Source organism: Poecilia formosa, unplaced genomic scaffold (genome assembly GCF_000485575.1).
Source record: "Poecilia formosa unplaced genomic scaffold, Poecilia_formosa-5.1.2 Scaffold76, whole genome shotgun sequence".
NCBI lineage: Eukaryota > Metazoa > Chordata > Actinopteri > Cyprinodontiformes > Poeciliidae > Poecilia > Poecilia formosa.
Window position 1 is genome coordinate 106385 of NW_006800015.1, and position 22332 is coordinate 128716.

The following is a 22332-nucleotide window of genomic DNA, read 5'->3' on the forward strand; positions in this document are numbered from 1 at the left end:
GTGAACAATTACATGAATTTTCTGTGCTGTTTTTATTATTGTAGTCCGCCTGTAGTTTCAGCCACAGCAGCGGAGGAAGTGAACGAAGTGGTTCAGTTTGTGTTGGCCATGCTTCTTTTTGCAGTGGAGGGCAGCTGTTTACACTGCAGACAATTTCCGTTAAACTTCTGGAGATCGAACTGGCACATTACATTTGCAATCGTTTCTCAACAGCCAAGAGCTTCTGTATGAAGCAAACAGAGTAGGACAAGGGGCTGGATTTAACCAGGCTGCCACAACATAGTCTTGGAGCTATAGGGAAGGGTGGCAGCATCAAATACACACAATCATTTTGTAAGCTGTTGTTGAGAAGGTATAATTCTCCACTGGGATTAGTTACACTGTAAGCTAGGAGAATCCACTGGGATAAGTCATGGGGGAAACCTGAGACTTTTTTTTCTCCTTCCCAGCAATTCCCCTGTTTAGTAAATGATGAAAGCTGTTTTAGAATGAGAGTCCACAATAATACAAAGACTAAGGGTAAGAGTTCAGAATAAAAAGCTGAATGGAAAAAATTGTTTAAGTTTCACATTTCGTTATACAAAGACACATAACTATGAATATGTTTGCACTAAGCTTTTACTGTACGTCAAAGAAAGCTCCAGAAAGAGGATCAGTCAAGCAGGCCGAACAACAAACACATTCTTTCCATTTATTAGCAGAGGTTACAGCAGCTTAGCTACAACATGAGCAACAGAAAGCTTCACTGTTGTGCCTTACAGGGCTATAGGTTACGTATGGCCATTGCTTTGTAAAAGGTTGAGACTTCGTCACCAAGGTAACTATGGAGTTTTCTTTCAGTCCTGCTAATATCATGTGGTGTTCATAGCCACAAACATAAAGGTGAAGGTGTAGTTAAAAGGTGAAGGTGTAGTTAAAAAACACCTTATGTAAGAGGGTAATTTTCCAAGACTGCTGGTGAGGATTCAGACTGACCTTTAAAATGGGGATAGTACGTAAAATTAATGTTTTTGAGGTTTATATACATTATTCCCTCATCAAGAACATACCTGCTTTGATTTGCTTTGATTGTTTATGCATTTCTAAGAAATCCTTGAATCTTTTGTTCTATCTATGATGGCAGCCATTCAGCGGTGGTTAGGCGCTTGCTCTCACAAAGAACCGTCTATTTCCACAAAGTTCCTCATGAAGCAGGAGTCTCAAGCCAAGTTTCACCTCACAGAGCACCCCTCCCCAGTCCCTGTCCCCCTCAGTTCCTTCAGACTAGCAGTAGCAGCAATTAGCAATCACCTGGCAGAAGTGCACATCTGCCAAGCTCATCTTATGAACTACTTCTCAGTATTTCTGTGATGACGTCCTGTCATGTATATATCATGATGATGTCATGATTTATACAACATTTTTTCATTTAAAAAAAATTAGAACTGAAGGTAACATGTCTGTTTGATAGTTCTATAAAATGTAACTATGTGCCTAGAAAAAAAAGCATAATATCAAATCTTTAATCATTTGATAAAAATGAATTTCAGTTATGCATATACACTTTCTGTAAACAAATCTTCATTGAATGGTAGACCTTTACACCTAGCAAGCTTTGGTTCCTTCCTCTTGATGTGCTTTTGATTTTTTTTTTATACATTATTCTTAAAATACTTCAGAATTCTTAAACAGTAAAAAACATTTTTGATAATATCAAATCTAAATCAAATACAGCCATACACTAGTGTCAGTCTCCACTTAACATAATTCACTGCACTTGTGAGTTAGAAATATAATGCATGGAATACAATTCGCTTTTATGAAAGATTCACAGACCATCAATCTAAATAAAGCTATATACAAATCAAATTTCTGAAGCCTACACTGTTGAGCAGCAGAGCTTGAGCCTTTTGAGCACAGAGTTCAAACACAGTGGCCATCTAACACTGAAACCATGAAAAGATCTTTTTTCATAAATCCGTCAGTCGTAATACTGCTTTTGGCACTTGTGCTTCAGAAAAGGTGGAGGTAAAGTTAATAAACAATTTTCCAGTGTGTGGGCTGTTCACATTTTTTCTCAGAGTCTCCACAGAATCGGTTGTACGTGGTTTTGGGATCAAACCCCAGGATTTCTCTTTCTTCGTGGATCCGAAAAGAGAAGGTAGAAACGGATGTCCCGATGAAGAACCTGGAAACAAACAATAAGAGATACAAATTAAGCAAAAATCTGTGAAAAAAAACAGCAAATAGAGGGGAAAAAAGACTATAAAGGTGCTTGAGAATGTCACTTGTGGTGAGAAACAGCATGAGTCACCCTGACCAGCTTATCAAGTTGGGTGATTTTTACTGACAATCTGAAGATGTGGCTGGAAGATCTCAGTACAGTCTATGAGCTTACTACTTATACCCTGAAACACTGGTCTGGTATAACACAATGATGTAGAAACTTATCAGATGTCCTAATACAATGCTCTCATATAACAAAACAATTCAGTATCTTACCAGTCGCAACTCACCAACTGCACATGTTTTAGTTTTACATGCTGTATTTATAAAATGTGTTTTAGCTTAAAGCCTACCATTTGCAATTTGACCATAATGCTGATAATCAAGCATTTAAATGCGCAATATAAATACAACTGTTAGTATACTACCACCGTAACATTAGTCATTACATTAAAAAAAACAAGTGAAAAGTAATGTGATCTCATTGACATAAAAAAAAAAAAAACATTCCAAACTATGATGGTTGCATTTCACTTAGTCATCAAGACAGGAATTCAACTCTCATTAAACACCTGATCTGGCAATAATGCTTTGCTGTAGAATTGGTCAAAACATCAGTATTATTGCTGATACAAGTAAAAAAATAAATTGATTGCATAGTAATAATATGGGGTCTAACAGCTTGTCAATCATATTAAAAAAAGCTTTCAAATGAACATGTAATTTACTTCTACCTTCTGATAAAATGAAAGGTTGGCAGGTCTGTATGTGTCTGCATATTTAAAAAAATGTTACACTGCCTCATTTCAAATTAGTTTGAATCACGTGGGTTACTAGGCAGCATTTTCAAAGTGTCTACAGTTGTTTTTAAGCTCTAAAAAAAAAAAAGTAAAATAATTTTTTTATGGAAAATACCGCTAACGGTGGGCAGTAAAGTACAACCTGTCAAAGGAAATTACCTGGCATGAGCACATATCCACTGGTCAATAATAGCCACTCCTCCATCTCTGAGCAGCTCCAGATCCTCTTTGGATGGCTCAAACCGCACCATGTCTGGCAACAATCTTTTCAGCTCTCTCAGTTCTACATGGATAATAAGATCATTACCATTTGCTTGTTCTGTTGTCTTTATAACTTTTTATGGGATTTATTTGCTTGTTGAATCAAATGCGATCTAAAAGGCTAACAGTAGATTAGATTTAGCATATGATCAGAAAAAAAAAATCACAGGTAGTAGAAATAATATTTAGGAACACAGGTCCAAAAGCAATTGGTAATGCATAAATGAGTGGAACAAATACACATTATTTTGATAGATTTATTTCTTTCAATATAAGCTGGTCTGCCATTTACCTTCTCCGTCTGCATCAGTTGCAACAAACACTGTCTGAAGTTTGTGTTTCTTCATCATACTGCGTATCTTTTTGGCTGCCCCTTTCAGGCTGGGCACATCATCTCTGTGACCCCAGATGAAGTCCTTCCTGCGAAGATGAACCCCAAGATATGGACCTCCGATAGCAGAGCCAGGCTTGGACTGATAGGAATTTAAAGGAACAAGTTTAAATTGTTGAATTATTGCTAGTTCTGCTGTACATAACTGTGTCTAACGGTTATGTAGAGTAACAATATAGACTTATGTTACATTAAACTAGGTCTGCTAAGAAAAAAAAGGCACACCTTTGACATGATGCAGCCAATATTTTTCCAAGAGTGTTGCACTGTTTTCCTGGGTGTTTGTTTTTTCCTTCTACTTCACAATTCCACGTTATTTTGAGTGGCTTTATCATAATAAAATACATACTGAGATTTGTTGTTATGTACATGAAAAGATATGAAAAACCATAATTCCTTTTACAAGGCACTATGTAATCAGGATATTTTTAAGCACTGGGATTGTGCTGAAATCCCAGTGCTGTGATTTGACACCCCCTCAAATTGCAGAATTTGCTGGTTCAATAAGCAATGAGATAACTAAACAGAGACGTGCAATATCTTATAGTTCATCATCAACTAGGAAAAGTTGATGATCTAAAATGATCTCCAAATGTTCTAAAATGCTAAAAACTGCTAGCTTGAATGGGACTTTACTGCTTCAACCATCATGAGAGCATCAGAAGGTGCTGTATTGACATTTCAAAATTTGATCAAATGGAATTATTGCAGACTGAAAGCTGTGAAAAAAATATACTCTAACAAAGATTTGTCTCTTTTATTTTTATTTTTTTTAACTGGCTGAGATAAAATATATTTAGCTGGTTTCTGTTTGTACTGCTAATTGTCCATCCCATGCAGTCATTACTTCTGTTTTCTTGTCAAAGAGGGTAGTGGTTTTACATAGTTCAATACATTGTATAATAAATCTACTTGAAAGAGACAAACCCCCCACAAAGTTGTGAATATGGTTATATGGCAAACATTTCATAACATGGAGTTTTCTAGGAAGCGGATATGCGATAATAGAGTACACAATGACTCACTTTCATGCGGGTCCAGTCTTCATTATATAGTGTGCGGTCTGTGTCATCTGTGGAGTTCAGATATTTTGCTCTGAAATCATCCCCTATGAGTCGCAGGTGCTTGGCAAAAACCATGCTGCGCCGGGTCTAAATGAGGCGAAATAAATGTAAAGATCTCTGCACATTCTAACAGAAAACATCCTTTAGCATGCAAATAAAGGTTAATGTGCTTTCTCAGAGAGAGAAGAGCAATGCCCCAGGATAGGTCAACATTAGCCTAATGTCAGATGTCCCCTCTGCTGTCCCTGACCAACACGTCATCAGCTGACTCTAGCAAGCAACCCAATCGTCCGGCCCTCAACATCAGCCACATCCTGGGCCATGATGGCAGTTCAGCTGTGTGATGAGTTTCAGTTTAATGCCTTTTTGGACTGTTGTTCAAGAGCAAACAATTGCATTTTCTGTTTGAAATGTGTAGTTTGTTTCAATGTTAAATAAAGAAGTGATGAAGCACTTGATGTGAGGGGATTTGTTGTTTACATGTCCACTCAGTTTCAGTTTTGCTTTTTTGTTTTTTTCTCTCTCTCTTTTTGACATGCCTAATGTCAGAGTAATCATTTAAAATTTCCATAAGGCTTTTGAATTTTATAGAAATAAGTCCTGAATGCTCCTTTTCGAAATGTTGGTTAAACTGGTTCTGAATTGTTGTTAAGGAAAAAAAAACGAACAAAAATAATCCTTTTGTAGACCAAAACGTCTAATACAGAGGTAGTTTTACTTACATTCCAGTAGTCTTTTCCAGCATAGTGATCATGTAGGAGAGTCTCTGCTCTGTCAAGCATGACTGAGCTAAAAAAAAATAATAATAATAAAAAAAAATCATCACAACAATGCCCAAACAAGTTGATTAAATCTGAGTTTCAGTAAGGCCAAAGAGAACAAACAGAGACACACCACTCTAAAACAACAAAGAATTCAGATCATTCTTCCCTGGACACAAACAAAGGACAGGGATGGGTTACTTTTCAAGGAATGTTGCACCTAATCTTTCTCAGTATTTGAAAGAGTGGAACCATTTTTAGTTAGATTTCAATTTTGCCTGATCCCGTTTTTCCCCCCTAAGGACTGAAACACATAAAAGGACAAATGTGATCCAAATAATAATAGCAGTCTTGTATCCCACAGAAAATAAAGGAACTACAAAATAATTTTAATTTATGCATCACAGCATATGCCTCTAACTTTTATTAATTATTGTCAAGATGTGCATCAAAGTATATGCACATTGGTGAGCATTCTTAGATGTGATAAATAATAAAATAAAATAACAAAACTTAAGAAAAAAACAACTGTTTGTGAGGGGATTTGTTTTTTATTCTCCACTCAGTTTAAGTTTTGTTTTCAGTATTTGAGCTGCTGATTACTGATATGTCAGTCAAGGAAAAATGGAGGATTCTGATTTCTGGAAAACTGACTGGAGCATCATCAGTGGTAAGGTGAGATCATGACATAGTTTCAACAGTTTAACAGTAAATTCAATGCAGAAGCATTTCAAGTTAAACAAAACTGACTCACCCCAATGTATTTGGGCATTATGATTTCCATCATTATATCCAATATACTTCAGTATTAACTTTTCTTTGGATTTTATCATTTTTTGAATTAAAAATGTGTAATGGTATATGGTATTTCAGAAAGTATTTATGTTTGCGGAACGTGAGATATATTTGCGGACTTACACTGCTGTGAAGTTTTTCTGAAGAACTGGGGCCATGATGGATGCATGGCCCTGAGCCGATAAACATGTCACATTTCGAGCCCTTGTTTCTTCATAGCCCCAAAACCAGCCCCTGTAGAAACACACAGAATAGTACAGAAAAAGAGCTTGTTTCTACATGTCTGATTAAACATTTCATCAAGATGAATTTACTTGACATTTATTCTTTATCATTCCTACTGTGCTCTCAAGCTGGTGTATATTACACGTATAGCCTCTTGGTCATGGACTATGAAAACTTTATTTGTATTGTATTTATTTATTTTTTTTACCTGTAGTAGCCCTGTTTATCTTTGGTGTACAGAAGCTTCTCAATGCATGCACGCTCGTCAACTTTTTCCTCCCATTTTCCATCAGTCCATCCCTCGGCATAGTTCTGTAGCACAAGCACCTGGTCTATGAAAGGGCCTCCATTTTCTAAATTGAAAAAGGGAACAAGTTCTGCTACAGTGAATTTGACATTTACATCAACAGTATAGTTTAAAATGTTTAAATGTGCAAATTGGTGTTCTCACCAGCAATAAATTCCTCATACTCAATAACGGGTACGTTGGCTTGCAGGCTGGTCAGGCTGAAGAACTCTCCCCATGGGATACGAATCTGGTGGATATCAGGACTTTGCCAGTGATAGAGTCGACCCCAAGGGGGGAGGACCAATACCCAGTCATCCCCCTCTTTCCTCAAAGTCTTGACCAGTGAGGCCATGCGGATGTAGACATCTCTTCGCAAATTAAACCCTTCCGGTGGGTTTACATCATATAAAAGGTACCTGATATGCAAAAAAAAAAAAAGAGATACATTTTAGTACTAACTTTACAATTATACATGTTGAATCAAGTCTACATTTTGTTTATAGTGTTCTTACAAATCATAAGATTAGGTTTGATCGAATCGAATACGTCACCTTTTGACGATGAACAAAAAAGCAAACAAGTTTTCAACTGTTGCAGGCAATTTTACCACTGCAGGGACGAATTAAGACTAGGTTTAGATTAAGGTCCATGAAATAATATTTAATCATTTATTCTCTATGCCGAATACATACACAGCACAATGACGTTAGGTTAACCTAGGTAGGCATACACATAAAAAGGGTTAATAAATCGTATAGGTAGAAAGAGCTTAAAATAACAACTTTTTTTAAAGGAATCATGTGTAACGCTCGTCGGAGGAAGAGGGCTCGAATAATAGGTATGAGGTAAACACACACTTAAAAGTCGAAGACTGTTGCCAAATAGTGACGTACAAATCAAAGTAAACACCAACTTGTAAAGAAAAAGCGACAATTTTCAATTCAGCATTTCTGACAAGCTAGGACAATAAACTCACCGAAGATCCCTTGCTGCAGAGATTGACACTGAAGCCGTGCGGCTCGCACTGAACACATCTTCAGATTGTATTGTTTGTAATGCTGCAAAAGCGACGAAAATAGACAAAAAGAAAGGGCTAAACGAATCCGTTGATGCCACATATATAAGAGGTATATGCAGTGGGCTATACGCCATTTTTCCTCCCGGCCACGCATTTCCGGAAGCTGGGAAAGCGTCTGTAGTTGCCAAGCAACTACCAAGAACTTCTTCTTCTTCTATTCTATTATGACGGATCGCAAGCAACTTTCATATGAGTACGCCATCTACTGCACATTAGTGCGTAGCAGCATAACTTACATCCATTATTCTATTTTTTATTTTATTTTGCATTATGAAAATAAACATTGCTCTCTTTAATCTAAAAGTATCCTCTATGTTTCCTTCAGTTACCAATATTCCCATCCATGTCCTGTCCTTGTTATTTTTCTTAATCTCTCCTTTTCAGGCTCAACACGTAACTGATTAATGTGTGTTCTACATTTTCTTTCTCTCCACAACCTTCACATTTATAATTTTTTCTCCCAGTTAGACATAAAATGTCATTTAAATAGATAAATTATATAGCTTATTTTTTTAACTTGAGAATAAATAAATTAAGTTTAATGATGCTAGATGAAATGCCATAGCTAATGCTTAATGTAACATATGAAGTAAAATTGTTTACAGATACGAATACTTATTTTTATACCTCAAATTGTTATGCCACAAAACCTAAGCTCAACTTGAATGCTTGGGAAAGCCTTTTGAGAATATGGATTGTGATTGGGCTTTAAAGGCAAGCCATGAAAGACATAAGACTATGGGTATAGAGTACAAACACAAACAAATTATTTTCTTTAGCATGAGCATTTATTGAGCAACAACAAAGTCAAAAGTAAGATTAATATGTTTTAATGTTCTGATATGAATGAAAGACCAGCCAAACACCAAAAAAATCAGAACTTCACTGGGACAATAAAAAGAGGTCAAGATGCCGTTTAAAATGGTGATTAATACAAACCAAATATCTGAAAATATGCAAGAAGTGGGTTCCGTTCTTTAATACATAAGAATATCTTGCTTTTTATTTAATATTCATCGTCTTCCTCCTCTTCTTCAAATGAGTCGATGCCCAGCTCTTCATAATCCTTCTCCAAAGCAGCCATATCTTCTCTGGCCTCTGAGAACTCTCCCTCCTCCATTCCCTCTCCAACATACCAGTGGACAAAGGCTCTCTTGGCATACATGAGATCAAACTTGTGGTCGAGCCTGGCCCAAGCCTCAGCGATGGCGGTGGTGTTGCTCAGCATGCACACAGCTCTTTGCACCTTAGCAAGGTCTCCTCCAGGAACCACAGTTGGAGGCTGGTAGTTGATCCCCACCTTGAAACCTGTGGGACACCAGTCCACAAACTGGATGGTACGTTTGGTCTTGATGGCGGCAATGGCCGAGTTGACATCTTTGGGTACAACATCGCCACGGTATAACAGACAGCAAGACATATATTTGCCATGACGTGGGTCACACTTCACCATCTGATTATCTGGTTCAAAACAGGCATTTGTGATCTCAGCCACAGACAGCTGCTCATGGTACGCTTTCTCAGAAGATATAACTGGAGCATAGGTGGCCAGAGGGAAGTGGATACGAGGATAAGGCACCAAGTTGGTCTGGAACTCTGTCAGGTCAACATTCAGGGATCCATCAAAGCGGAGAGATGCTGTGATTGAGGACACAATCTGGCTGATAAGGCGGTTCAGATTGGTATAGGTTGGATGTTCAATATCAAGGTTCTTGCAGCAGATATCATAGATGGCCTCATTGTCCACCATGAAGGCACAGTCGGAGTGCTCCAGTGTGGTGTGGGTAGACAGGATGGAGTTGTAAGGCTCCACTACTGCTGTAGAAACCTGGGGTGCCGGATAGATGGCAAACTCAAGCTTTGACTTCTTGCCAAAGTCAACAGAGAGTCTTTCCATCAGCAGAGAGGTAAAACCAGAACCTGTTCCACCACCAAAAGAGTGGAATACCAAGAATCCCTGGAGACCACTGCACTGATCAGCCTGTAGACGCAGAAACATAAATACTAATCAAACCATTCTAACAGCTCATTTTATTTCTCGCATGGACTGTTGCTGAGTCTGACTGGATATGCTCATTGACAGACTAACTCTGTAATTTTCTTAGAATTTAGGTCCAAATAAAAATATGATTCAAGTGTTTTACCAGTTTGTGGATCCTGTCCATGACAGAATCAATAATCTCTCTGCCAATAGTGTAGTGACCTCGGGCATAGTTGTTTGCAGCATCCTCCTTTCCAGAGATCAGCTTTTCAGGATGGAAGAGTTGACGGTATTTTCCTGTTCTCACTTCATCTGATAATTTAGAAAAATAAATGTATGACTGTTAGATCAATCTGATCAGTGAAAAATAGCTAAATTTTCAAACATTTAGCAGTTCAATTTGATATTTATGTATGTCAAGAAAAGAAGTAAACAACTTCCAAAAATGTACTTTCTATATATATAAATAAGAAATAAAAAATACTGACCAATGACAGTGGGCTCCAGATCAACAAAAATTGCCCTTGGGACATATTTCCCAGCACCTGTCTCACTAAAGAAAGTGGTGAAGGAGTCATCAGGACGTGTGGGGGAACTGCTTGCCTTCTGGCCGTCTGGCTGGATACCATGCTCCAGACAGTAGAGCTCCCAGCAGGTGTTCCCCATCTGCACACCTGCCTGGCCCACATGGACAGAGATGCATTCACGCTACAACAGAATAAAGACATTATGAGCAACTTCAGAAGGCTTGGAACAGTGTTATTATGCATTTCAGCCACTAGGGGGAAGCAAAGCCAAGATGATCATGGCAGAACTTCACTGGGACTATAAAAAGAGGTCAAGATGCAGATGTCCCTAGATTTCATGTAGATGCTACAAGTGGGTGTGAACTGTTTGTTGGCTGGTACAGAGGTTGAGCTCACACACCACATATTAGCAGTTGCTATTCATGCATTGAAAATAATTTAAAAGGACACTTGTCATGGTGGCAGACCTGGAAACATTAAAATTATTTAAACCAGTTTGCCACTCGTTACCTATTTAATGCCCATAATGAAAAAAAAAAAAAGAATATATTTATGATGAACCTTGTATGAGTATAGGAAGTCTGACCATATTTTTTGTTCTCAACTACATATTACCCTGCAAGAGCAAAATCAGACCCTATATGTACAAATGACTTTCAGGAGTAATTGTACCTTTATCATTTTTATTTTGAAAATCACTCATATTTTATCCTTCTATTTCACAGTTCTGAACTACTGGTGGTGAACCCATATAAAATCTGAAGGAATCATGTTGAAGTTGTCACAGTCGGTGGCTGTTATGTTAAACTAATAAAAGTACCTGTTCAAGGTGAACAGGTACTTCATCTTTTTCCCTTGCCTGACTTGCCAGAGGTTTCAGTTTGGCAGAGTTATTTTTGTTAACTCCTACTAACCTGACACGTAGCTGTAAACACAGACTGCCAGCCTTCCAAACACTGGTTATCGTCAAATAGAATTTTAAATCCTATTCACGCAAAGTTTTTCTCAAAACTATGTTTACTACATGGGTGATGAGGGTTTAAAATGATAAAAAAAAAAAAAAACTCACCTCACGTATGAGTAAGTAATGCAGAGATAGATTTAAAAAGCAAAACTGTCTACAACTGTAAACCTTTTAATGACAAGTAGACCTTTTGGAGGTGTGGCTGCAAAACACACAGTCTGGTTCTTCACAGGCATGTGTAAGGCACGGCCAAGCCGACTTTGGAAACCAGTTCTTCATGAAAACTACATATACGGTTTAGTTTTCCAAACTGTGTGAAACAGTTCAATGTCTGGCAGAACTAGATCCTTCATGTCACTGAACATGTCACTCAGGTTTCGGAACTGATAAGACTCTGGATCGCATCTCTATGTCTCTCCTCCCTTGTGTCTCTGACTACATATTTTTCAGAGACGCCTTCTGAGAAAATAAATGGTGAGGCTGGGGGCATATTACTCTATATACTTGTCCAACATAAAGCTTAGTTCAGGATTACTTTTGAGACTAAAATGCATGTGTGGCACCAGAAAATAACCACAGCATCTTAAGTCCTAAACTCTTATAGCAGGAATTAACACTGTTATGTCACTTTAAGAATGTCAATAACCTGATTCTTGCTACATTTGTGACAAAATGTCTCTGTTAAAATATATTACAAATTTGAATAAAACTCAGTATAGCAATGAAGAGTTAAACCATACAGTTTAATTCCAATTGGTCCTCCACCTAACCTATGCTGCTGCAACTGGCTGCATCATCTGATGAATCCAAGAAGTCCACCTAACCTCCAATTAAATTTCTAGAAAAAAAAAACAAAAAACAAAACTGCAACACGCTTAAAGAAAGCTAGAGAACCTACAAGTGGCTTTTGCTAAATCATCTATTTCCCTCAACTCTCAATTTATACATCATTATTCACTGTTGTCATCAGCATTGTGCTCTCTGTTTTCTTTTCCATCGAAAGTATACCTGGCCTAGTGTTTCTGCATTTGAATTCACATGTCTTTTACTTACTTTAACACTCCAGCTAGTTAAGCTGTATCTGAACTTTGGTATCAACTATGTACTGGATAAATATAAAACTCTACCTGGAACAGTTACCCCTTCTTTTGCTGTACTGGAGTCATCTAGAAAGTTGGAACTTGGATGTGAAAGATTAAGGTCTGTTCCCTTGTCTTACCCAAATATGTTGTAGTTGTATGACAGAACAGTAGGATTTGTCAACTGATGTGGTTGGTAACCAAGCAACAATGCATTTCTCTCCTTCTGTGCCTGTTGGCTCTTTCAATGGGTTGGCATACCGTTGCCCTCAGGCAACAAACCACAAATCTGTACCTCACGATGCTCCTTTATTTTATTTTTTGGGGGGAATGATTTAAAATACCTCCAGACATATTTTTGTCCAAATAAAAGAGGTATTGAGGTTCATGTGACCTTTTGCTTAGAAGAGGAACAGCTACACCTTGCCTCCTACTTGTAAGTTATACNTTTTTTTAACTGGCTGAGATAAAATATATTTAGCTGGTTTCTGTTTGTACTGCTAATTGTCCATCCCATGCAGTCATTACTTCTGTTTTCTTGTCAAAGAGGGTAGTGGTTTTACATAGTTCAATACATTGTATAATAAATCTACTTGAAAGAGACAAACCCCCCACAAAGTTGTGAATATGGTTATATGGCAAACATTTCATAACATGAAGTTTTCTAGGAAGCGGATATGCGATAATAGAGTACACAATGACTCACTTTCATGCGGGTCCAGTCTTCATTATATAGTGTGCGGTCTTTGTCATCTGTGGAGTTCAGATATTTTGCTCTGAAATCATCCCCTATGAGTCGCAGGTGCTTGGCAAAAACCATGCTGCGCCGGGTCTAAATGAGGCGAAATAAATGTAAAGATCTCTGCAAATTCTAACAGAAAACATCCTTTAGCATGCAAATAAAGGTTAATGTGCTTTCTCAGAGAGAGAAGAGCAATGCCCCAGGATAGGTCAACATTAACCTAATGTCAGATGTCCCCTCTGCTGTCCCTGACCAACACGTCATCAGCTGACTCTAGCAAGCAACCCAATCGTCCGGCCCTCAACATCAGCCACATCCTGGGCCATGATGGCAGTTCAGCTGTGTGATGAGTTTCAGTTTAATGCCTTTTTGGACTGTTGTTCAAGAGCAAACAATTGCATTTTCTGTTTGAAATGTGTAGTTTGTTTCAATGTTAAAGAAAGAAGTGATGAAGCACTTGATGTGAGGGGATTTGTTGTTTACATGTCCACTCAGTTTCAGTTTTGCTTTTTTGTTTTTTTCTCTCTCTCTTTTTGACATGCCTAATGTCAGAGTAATCATTTAAAATTTCCATAAGGCTTTTGAATTTTATAGAAATAAGTCCTGAATGCTCCTTTTCGAAATGTTGGTTAAACTGGTTCTGAATTGTTGTTAAGGAAAAAAAAACGAACAAAAATAATCCTTTTGTAGACCAAAACGTCTAATACAGAGGTAGTTTTACTTACATTCCAGTAGTCTTTTCCAGCATAGTGATCATGTAGGAGAGTCTCTGCTCTGTCAAGCATGACTGAGCTAAAAAAAAATAATAATAATAAAAAAAAATCATCACAACAATGCCCAAACAAGTTGATTAAATCTGAGTTTCAGTAAGGCCAAAGAGAACAAACCGAGACACACCACTCTAAAACAACAAAGAATTCAGATCATTCTTCCCTGGACACAAACAAAGGACAGGGATGGGTTACTTTTCAAGGAATGTTGCACCTAATCTTTCTCAGTATTTGAAAGAGTGGAACCATTTTTAGTTAGATTTCAATTTTGCCTGATCCCGTTTTTCCCCCCTAAGGACTGAAACACATAAAAGGACAAATGTGGTCCAAATAATAATAGCAGTCTTGTATCCCACAGAAAATAAAGGAACTACAAAATAATTTTAATTTATGCATCACAGCATATGCCTCTAACTTTTATTAATTATTGTCAAGATGTGCATCAAAGTATATGCACATTGGTGAGCATTCTTAGATGTGATAAATAATAAAATAAAATAACAAAACTTAAGAAAAAAACAACTGTTTGTGAGGGGATTTGTTTTTTATTCTCCACTCAGTTTCAGTTTTGTTTTGTTTTTTTCAGCATTTGAGCTGCTGATTACTGATATGTCAGTCAAGGAAAAATGGAGGATTCTGATTTCTGGAAAACTGACTGGAGCATCATCAGTGCTAACGTGAGATCATGACATAGTTTCAACAGTTTAACAGTAAATTCAATGCAGAAGCATTTCAAGTTAAACAAAACTGACTCACCCCAATGTATTTGGGCATTATGATTTCCATCATTATATCCAATATACTTCAGTATTAACTTTTCTTTGGATTTTATCATTTTTTGAATTAAAAATGTGTAATGGTATATGGTATTTCAGAAAGTATTTATGTTTGCGGAACGTGAGATATATTTGCGGACTTACACTGCTGTGAAGTTTTTCTGAAGAACTGGGGCCATGATGGATGCATGGCCCTGAGCCGATAAACATGTCACATTTCGAGCCCTTGTTTCTTCATAGCCCCAAAACCAGCCCCTGTAGAAACACACAGAATAGTACAGAAAAAGAGCTTGTTTCTACATGTCTGATTAAACATTTCATCAAGATGAATTTACTTGACATTTATTCTTTATCATTCCTACTGTGCTCTCAAGCTGGTGTATATTACACGTATAGCCTCTTGGTCATGGACTATGAAAACTTTATTTGTATTGTATTTATTTATTTTTTTTACCTGTAGTAGCCCTGTTTATCTTTGGTGTACAGAAGCTTCTCAATGCATGCACGCTCGTCAACTTTTTCCTCCCATTTTCCATCAGTCCATCCCTCGGCATAGTTCTGTAGCACAAGCACCTGGTCTATGAAAGGGCCTCCATTTTCTAAATTGAAAAAGGGAACAAGTTCTGCTACAGTGAATTTGACATTTACATCAACAGTATAGTTTAAAATGTTTAAATGTGCAAATTGGTGTTCTCACCAGCAATAAATTCCTCATACTCAATAACGGGTACGTTGGCTTGCAGGCTGGTCAGGCTGAAGAACTCTCCCCATGGGATACGAATCTGGTGGATATCAGGACTTTGCCAGTGATAGAGTCGACCCCAAGGGGGGAGGACCAATACCCAGTCATCCCCCTCTTTCCTCAAAGTCTTGACCAGTGAGGCCATGCGGATGTAGACATCTCTTCGCAAATTAAACCCTTCCGGTGGGTTTACATCATATAAAAGGTACCTGATATGCAAAAAAAAAAAAAGAGATACATTTTAGTACTAACTTTACAATTATACATGTTGAATCAAGTCTACATTTTGTTTATAGTGTTCTTACAAATCATAAGATTAGGTTTGATCGAATCGAATACGTCACCTTTTGACGATGAACAAAAAAGCAAACAAGTTTTCAACTGTTGCAGGCAATTTTACCACTGCAGGGACGAATTAAGACTAGGTTTAGATTAAGGTCCATGAAATAATATTTAATCATTTATTCTCTATGCCGAATACATACACAGCACAATGACGTTAGGTTAACCTAGGTAGGCATACACATAAAAAGGGTTAATAAATCGTATAGGTAGAAAGAGCTTAAAATAACAACTTTTTTTAAAGGAATCATGTGTAACGCTCGTCGGAGGAAGAGGGCTCGAATAATAGGTATGAGGTAAACACACACTTAAAAGTCGAAGACTGTTGCCAAATAGTGACGTACAAATCAAAGTAAACACCAACTTGTAAAGAAAAAGCGACAATTTTCAATTCAGCATTTCTGACAAGCTAGGACAATAAACTCACCGAAGATCCCTTGCTGCAGAGATTGACACTGAAGCCGTGCGGCTCGCACTGAACACATCTTCAGATTGTATTGTTTGTAATGCTGCAAAAGCGACGAAAATAGACAAAAAGAAAGGGCTAAACGAATCCGTTGATGCCACATATATAAGAGGTATATGCAGTGGGCTATACGCCATTTTTCCTCCCGGCCACGCATTTCCGGAAGCTGGGAAAGCGTCTGTAGTTGCCAAGCAACTACCAAGAACTTCTTCTTCTTCTATTCTATTATGACGGATCGCAAGCAACTTTCATATGAGTACGCCATCTACTGCACTTTAGTCCGTAGCAGCATAACTTACATCCATTATTCTATTTTTTTTTAAATTTTGCATTATGAAAATAAATATTGCTCTCTTTAATCTAAAAGTATCCTCTATGTTTCCTTCAGTTACCAATATTCATTTAAGCTCCCATTCATGTCCTGTCCTTGTTATTTTTCTTAATCTCTCCTTTTCAGGCTCAACACGTAACTGATTAATGTGTGTTCTACATTTTCTTTCTCTCCACAACCTTCACATTTATAATTTTTTCTCCCAGTTAGACATAAAATGTCATTTAAATAGATAAATTATATAGCTTATTTTTTTAACTTGAGAATAAATAAATTAAGTTTAATGATGCTAGATGAAATGCCATAGCTAATGCTTAATGTAACATATGAAGTAAAATTGTTTACAGATACGAATACTTATTTTTATACCTCAAATTGTTATGCCACAAAACCTAAGCTCAACTTGAATGCTTGGGAAAGCCTTTTGAGAATATGGATTGTGATTGGGCTTTAAAGGCAAGCCATGAAAGACATAAGACTATGGGTATAGAGTACAAACACAAACAAATTATTTTCTTTAGCATGAGCATTTATTGAGCAACAACAAAGTCAAAAGTAAGATTAATATGTTTTAATGTTCTGATATGAATGAAAGACCAGCCAAACACCAAAAAAATCAGAACTTCACTGGGACAATAAAAAGAGGTCAAGATGCCGTTTAAAATGGTGATTAATACAAACCAAATATCTGAAAATATGCAAGAAGTGGGTTCCGTTCTTTAATACATAAGAATATCTTGCTTTTTATTTAATATTCATCGTCTTCCTCCTCTTCTTCAAATGAGTCGATGCCCAGCTCTTCATAATCCTTCTCCAAAGCAGCCATATCTTCTCTGGCCTCTGAGAACTCTCCCTCCTCCATTCCCTCTCCAACATACCAGTGGACAAAGGCTCTCTTGGCATACATGAGATCAAACTTGTGGTCGAGCCTGGCCCAAGCCTCAGCGATGGCGGTGGTGTTGCTCAGCATGCACACAGCTCTTTGCACCTTAGCAAGGTCTCCTCCAGGAACCACAGTTGGAGGCTGGTAGTTGATCCCCACCTTGAAACCTGTGGGACACCAGTCCACAAACTGGATGGTACGTTTGGTCTTGATGGCGGCAATGGCCGAGTTGACATCTTTGGGTACAACATCGCCACGGTATAACAGACAGCAAGACATATATTTGCCATGACGTGGGTCACACTTCACCATCTGATTATCTGGTTCAAAACAGGCATTTGTGATCTCAGCCACAGACAGCTGCTCATGGTACGCTTTCTCAGAAGATATAACTGGAGCATAGGTGGCCAGAGGGAAGTGGATACGAGGATAAGGCACCAAGTTGGTCTGGAACTCTGTCAGGTCAACATTCAGGGATCCATCAAAGCGGAGAGATGCTGTGATTGAGGACACAATCTGGCTGATAAGGCGGTTCAGATTGGTATAGGTTGGATGTTCAATATCAAGGTTCTTGCAGCAGATATCATAGATGGCCTCATTGTCCACCATGAAGGCACAGTCGGAGTGCTCCAGTGTGGTGTGGGTAGACAGGATGGAGTTGTAAGGCTCCACTACTGCTGTAGAAACCTGGGGTGCCGGATAGATGGCAAACTCAAGCTTTGACTTCTTGCCAAAGTCAACAGAGAGTCTTTCCATCAGCAGAGAGGTAAAACCAGAACCTGTTCCACCACCAAAAGAGTGGAATACCAAGAATCCCTGGAGACCACTGCACTGATCAGCCTGTAGACGCAGAAACATAAATACTAATCAAACCATTCTAACAGCTCATTTTATTTCTCGCATGGACTGTTGCTGAGTCTGACTGGATATGCTCATTGACAGACTAACTCTGTAATTTTCTTAGAATTTAGGTCCAAATAAAAATATGATTCAAGTGTTTTACCAGTTTGTGGATCCTGTCCATGACAGAATCAATAATCTCTCTGCCAATAGTGTAGTGACCTCGGGCATAGTTGTTTGCAGCATCCTCCTTTCCAGAGATCAGCTTTTCAGGATGGAAGAGTTGACGGTATTTTCCTGTTCTCACTTCATCTGATAATTTAGAAAAATAAATGTATGACTGTTAGATCAATCTGATCAGTGAAAAATAGCTAAATTTTCAAACATTTAGCAGTTCAATTTGATATTTATGTATGTCAAGAAAAGAAGTAAACAACTTCCAAAAATGTACTTTCTATATATATAAATAAGAAATAAAAAATACTGACCAATGACAGTGGGCTCCAGATCAACAAAAATTGCCCTTGGGACATATTTCCCAGCACCTGTCTCACTAAAGAAAGTGGTGAAGGAGTCATCAGGACGTGTGGGGGAACTGCTTGCCTTCTGGCCGTCTGGCTGGATACCATGCTCCAGACAGTAGAGCTCCCAGCAGGTGTTCCCCATCTGCACACCTGCCTGGCCCACATGGACAGAGATGCATTCACGCTACAACAGAATAAAGACATTATGAGCAACTTCAGAAGGCTTGAAACAGTGTTATTATGCATTTCAGCCACTAGGTGGAAGCAAAGCCAAGACGATCATGGTAGAACTTCACAGGGACAATAAAAAGAGGTCAAGATGCAGATGTCCCTAGATTTCATGTAGATGCTACAAGTGGGTGTGAACTGTTTGTTGGCTGGTACAGAGGTTGAGCTCACACACCACATATTAGCAGTTGCTATTCATGCATTGAAAATAATTTAAAAGGACACTTGTCATGGTGGCAGACCTGGAAACATTAAAATTATTTAAACCAGTTTGCCACTCGTTACCTATTTAATGCCCATAATGAAAAAAAAAAAAAGAATATATTTATGATGAACCTTGTATGAGTATAGGAAGTCTGACCATATTTTTTGTTCTCAACTACATATTACCCTGCAAGAGCAAAATCAGACCCTATATGTACAAATGACTTTCAGGAGTAATTGTACCTTTATCATTTTTATTTTGAAAATCACTCATATTTTATCCTTCTATTTCACAGTTCTGAACTACTGGTGGTGAACCCATATAAAATCTGAAGGAATCATGTTGAAGTTGTCACAGTCGGTGGCTGTTATGTTAAACTAATAAAAGTACCTGTTCAAGGTGAACAGGTACTTCATCTTTTTCCCTTGCCTGACTTGCCAGAGGTTTCAGTTTGGCAGAGTTATTTTTGTTAACTCCTACTAACCTGACACGTAGCTGTAAACACAGACTGCCAGCCTTCCAAACACTGGTTATCGTCAAATAGAATTTTAAATCCTATTCACGCAAAGTTTTTCTCAAAACTATGTTTACTACATGGGTGATGAGGGTTTAAAATGATNCACTGGTTATCGTCAAATAGAATTTTAAATCCTATTCACGCAAAGTTTTTCTCAAAACTATGTTTACTACATGGGTGATGAGGGTTTAAAATGATAAAAAAAAAAAAAAACTCACCTCACGTATGAGTAAGTAATGCAGAGATAGATTTAAAAAGCAAAACTGTCTACAACTGTAAACCTTTTAATGACAAGTAGACCTTTTGGAGGTGTGGCTGCAAAACACACAGTCTGGTTCTTCACAGGCATGTGTAAGGCACGGCCAAGCCGACTTTGGAAACCAGTTCTTCATGAAAACTACATATACGGTTTAGTTTTCCAAACTGTGTGAAACAGTTCAATGTCTGGCAGAACTAGATCCTTCATGTCACTGAACATGTCACTCAGGTTTCGGAACTGATAAGACTCTGGATCGCATCTCTATGTCTCTCCTCCCTTGTGTCTCTGACTACATATTTTTCAGAGACGCCTTCTGAGAAAATAAATGGTGAGGCTGGGGGCATATTACTCTATATACTTGTCCAACATAAAGCTTAGTTCAGGATTACTTTTGAGACTAAAATGCATGTGTGGCACCAGAAAATAACCACAGCATCTTAAGTCCTAAACTCTTATAGCAGGAATTAACACTGTTATGTCACTTTAAGAATGTCAATAACCTGATTCTTGCTACATTTGTGACAAAATGTCTCTGTTAAAATATATTACAAATTTGAATAAAACTCAGTATAGCAATGAAGAGTTAAACCATACAGTTTAATTCCAATTGGTCCTCCACCTAACCTATGCTGCTGCAACTGGCTGCATCATCTGATGAATCCAAGAAGTCCACCTAACCTCCAATTAAATTTCTAGAAAAAAAAAACAAAAAACAAAACTGCAACACGCTTAAAGAAAGCTAGAGAACCTACAAGTGGCTTTTGCTAAATCATCTATTTCCCTCAACTCTCAATTTATACATCATTATTCACTGTTGTCATCAGCATTGTGCTCTCTGTTTTCTTTTCCATCGAAAGTATACCTGGCCTAGTGTTTCTGCATTTGAATTCACATGTCTTTTACTTACTTTAACACTCCAGCTAGTTAAGCTGTATCTGAACTTTGGTATCAACTATGTACTGGATAAATATAAAACTCTACCTGGAACAGTTACCCCTTCTTTTGCTGTACTGGAGTCATCTAGAAAGTTGGAACTTGGATGTGAAAGATTAAGGTCTGTTCCCTTGTCTTACCCAAATATGTTGTAGTTGTATGACAGAACAGTAGGATTTGTCAACTGATGTGGTTGGTAACCAAGCAACAATGCATTTCTCTCCTTCTGTGCCTGTTGGCTCTTTCAATGGGTTGGCATACCGTTGCCCTCAGGCAACAAACCACAAATCTGTACCTCACGATGCTCCTTTATTTTATTTTTTGGGGGGAATGATTTAAAATACCTCCAGACATATTTTTGTCCAAATAAAAGAGGTATTGAGGTTCATGTGACCTTTTGCTTAGAAGAGGAACAGCTACACCTTGCCTCCTACTTGTAAGTTATACATCACTTTTCTTCATGTTTAAACTTTGGTCACTCTAACTAAAAATATTTTCATATCTGCGAGTATGTAAAGAAGCATTATAGATCATTTCAAGACAATTTTTTTTATAATTTATATGCTAAAACTGTGTTTTTTTGTTTGTTGCCTCAGGGCAACATTGCGCAGTTAGGGCCCTTTTGCTCAGACCATATTATTCTAATGTGATGATATTCAACTGATTACAAAATAATTATCACAGCCAATTTTTTTACTTTATTATTGACTAACAGCAACAGGAGATAGATGCAAGATCGTTTCATGGACAAAAGGTGCATGGTTCATAAGCTGGGGTCATTCCCAATGAAAACATGAGGATCCACTGTACAACCATTATTTCATTGGTTGTTTATCCTCAAAACTGACTTCAGTCCCAAAGAGTGATAAGCTGGTCATCAGTGAACTAATGTACTTATTCCAAGGCAGGCAAAGACTGAAGCAATACCTGCCAAACCCAAAAATATGGGTCTGGAGGGAACTTTGCATGACTGGAGCAGATGGTGTTTCTTACAACCTACACAGGGCGAGCCGTACCACCACCAAATCTACCAGATATGGGAGCTGATGGAAATGTTGTCCTTTGCTTGGCTCAAATTCTAACAAAAAAATCAGATCTACAGACTCTTATAAAAAGAACCTGCAGCCCTAAGTCCTGTCACTGATGTGAATCTGGTCGCTACAACCCATAGATAATCAGATAAACAGATGGTGACTCCCAGGTACGCCAATAATCAAGTGCCAAAAATGTGATACTCACTTTTTTTCACATCAGCAAGAAATTCCTTCCTGATGTTTAACATATAATAGGGAAAAAGACTAATTTCAACATCCTTAGTGATTCTAACTCTGCCAAACATACACATGTACAAACA

The 22332-nt window shown here is 37.8% G+C and overlaps 4 protein-coding genes across 4 annotated transcripts in view; all 4 read right to left on the bottom strand.

Moving 5' to 3' along the window:
• Positions 1-600: 600 nt before the first annotated feature.
• Positions 601-7998, bottom strand: LOC103140756 (GDP-fucose protein O-fucosyltransferase 2-like). The gene is made up of 9 exons (XM_007556030.2): positions 7768-7998; positions 6954-7207; positions 6711-6855; positions 6401-6511; positions 5444-5510; positions 4683-4808; positions 3559-3739; positions 3165-3288; positions 601-2167 (listed from the first exon to the last, which is right to left on the bottom strand). The coding sequence occupies exons 1-9, from the start codon at positions 7941-7943 to the stop codon at positions 2014-2016; spliced, it is 1338 nt and encodes a 445-aa protein (XP_007556092.1). The 5' UTR covers positions 7944-7998; the 3' UTR covers positions 601-2013.
• Positions 7999-8638: 640 nt separating this feature from the next.
• On the bottom strand, positions 8639-10573 carry LOC103140755 (tubulin alpha-4 chain-like). The gene is made up of 3 exons (XM_007556029.1): positions 10339-10573; positions 10014-10162; positions 8639-9850 (listed from the first exon to the last, which is right to left on the bottom strand). The coding sequence occupies exons 1-3, from the start codon at positions 10514-10516 to the stop codon at positions 8876-8878; spliced, it is 1302 nt and encodes a 433-aa protein (XP_007556091.1). The 5' UTR covers positions 10517-10573; the 3' UTR covers positions 8639-8875.
• A 2496-nt stretch (positions 10574-13069) lies between these two features.
• On the bottom strand, positions 13070-16452 carry LOC107832873 (GDP-fucose protein O-fucosyltransferase 2-like). The gene is made up of 6 exons (XM_016673397.1): positions 16220-16452; positions 15406-15659; positions 15163-15307; positions 14853-14963; positions 13888-13954; positions 13070-13252 (listed from the first exon to the last, which is right to left on the bottom strand). Exons 1-6 carry the CDS (start codon positions 16393-16395, stop codon positions 13085-13087), a joined length of 921 nt encoding a protein of 306 aa, XP_016528883.1. The 5' UTR covers positions 16396-16452; the 3' UTR covers positions 13070-13084.
• A 648-nt stretch (positions 16453-17100) lies between these two features.
• The window catches only part of LOC103140757 (tubulin alpha chain-like), a 7245-nt gene continuing 2013 nt past the window's right edge, over positions 17101-22332 (bottom strand). The window contains exons 2-4 of the mRNA XM_007556032.1: positions 18801-19020; positions 18476-18624; positions 17101-18312 (exon numbers count right to left, since the gene is read on the bottom strand). Coding sequence (XP_007556094.1) covers positions 17338-18312; positions 18476-18624; positions 18801-19020 — 1344 coding nt within the window. The 3' untranslated portion in view covers positions 17101-17337. The remainder of the gene's footprint in view (positions 18313-18475; positions 18625-18800; positions 19021-22332) is intronic.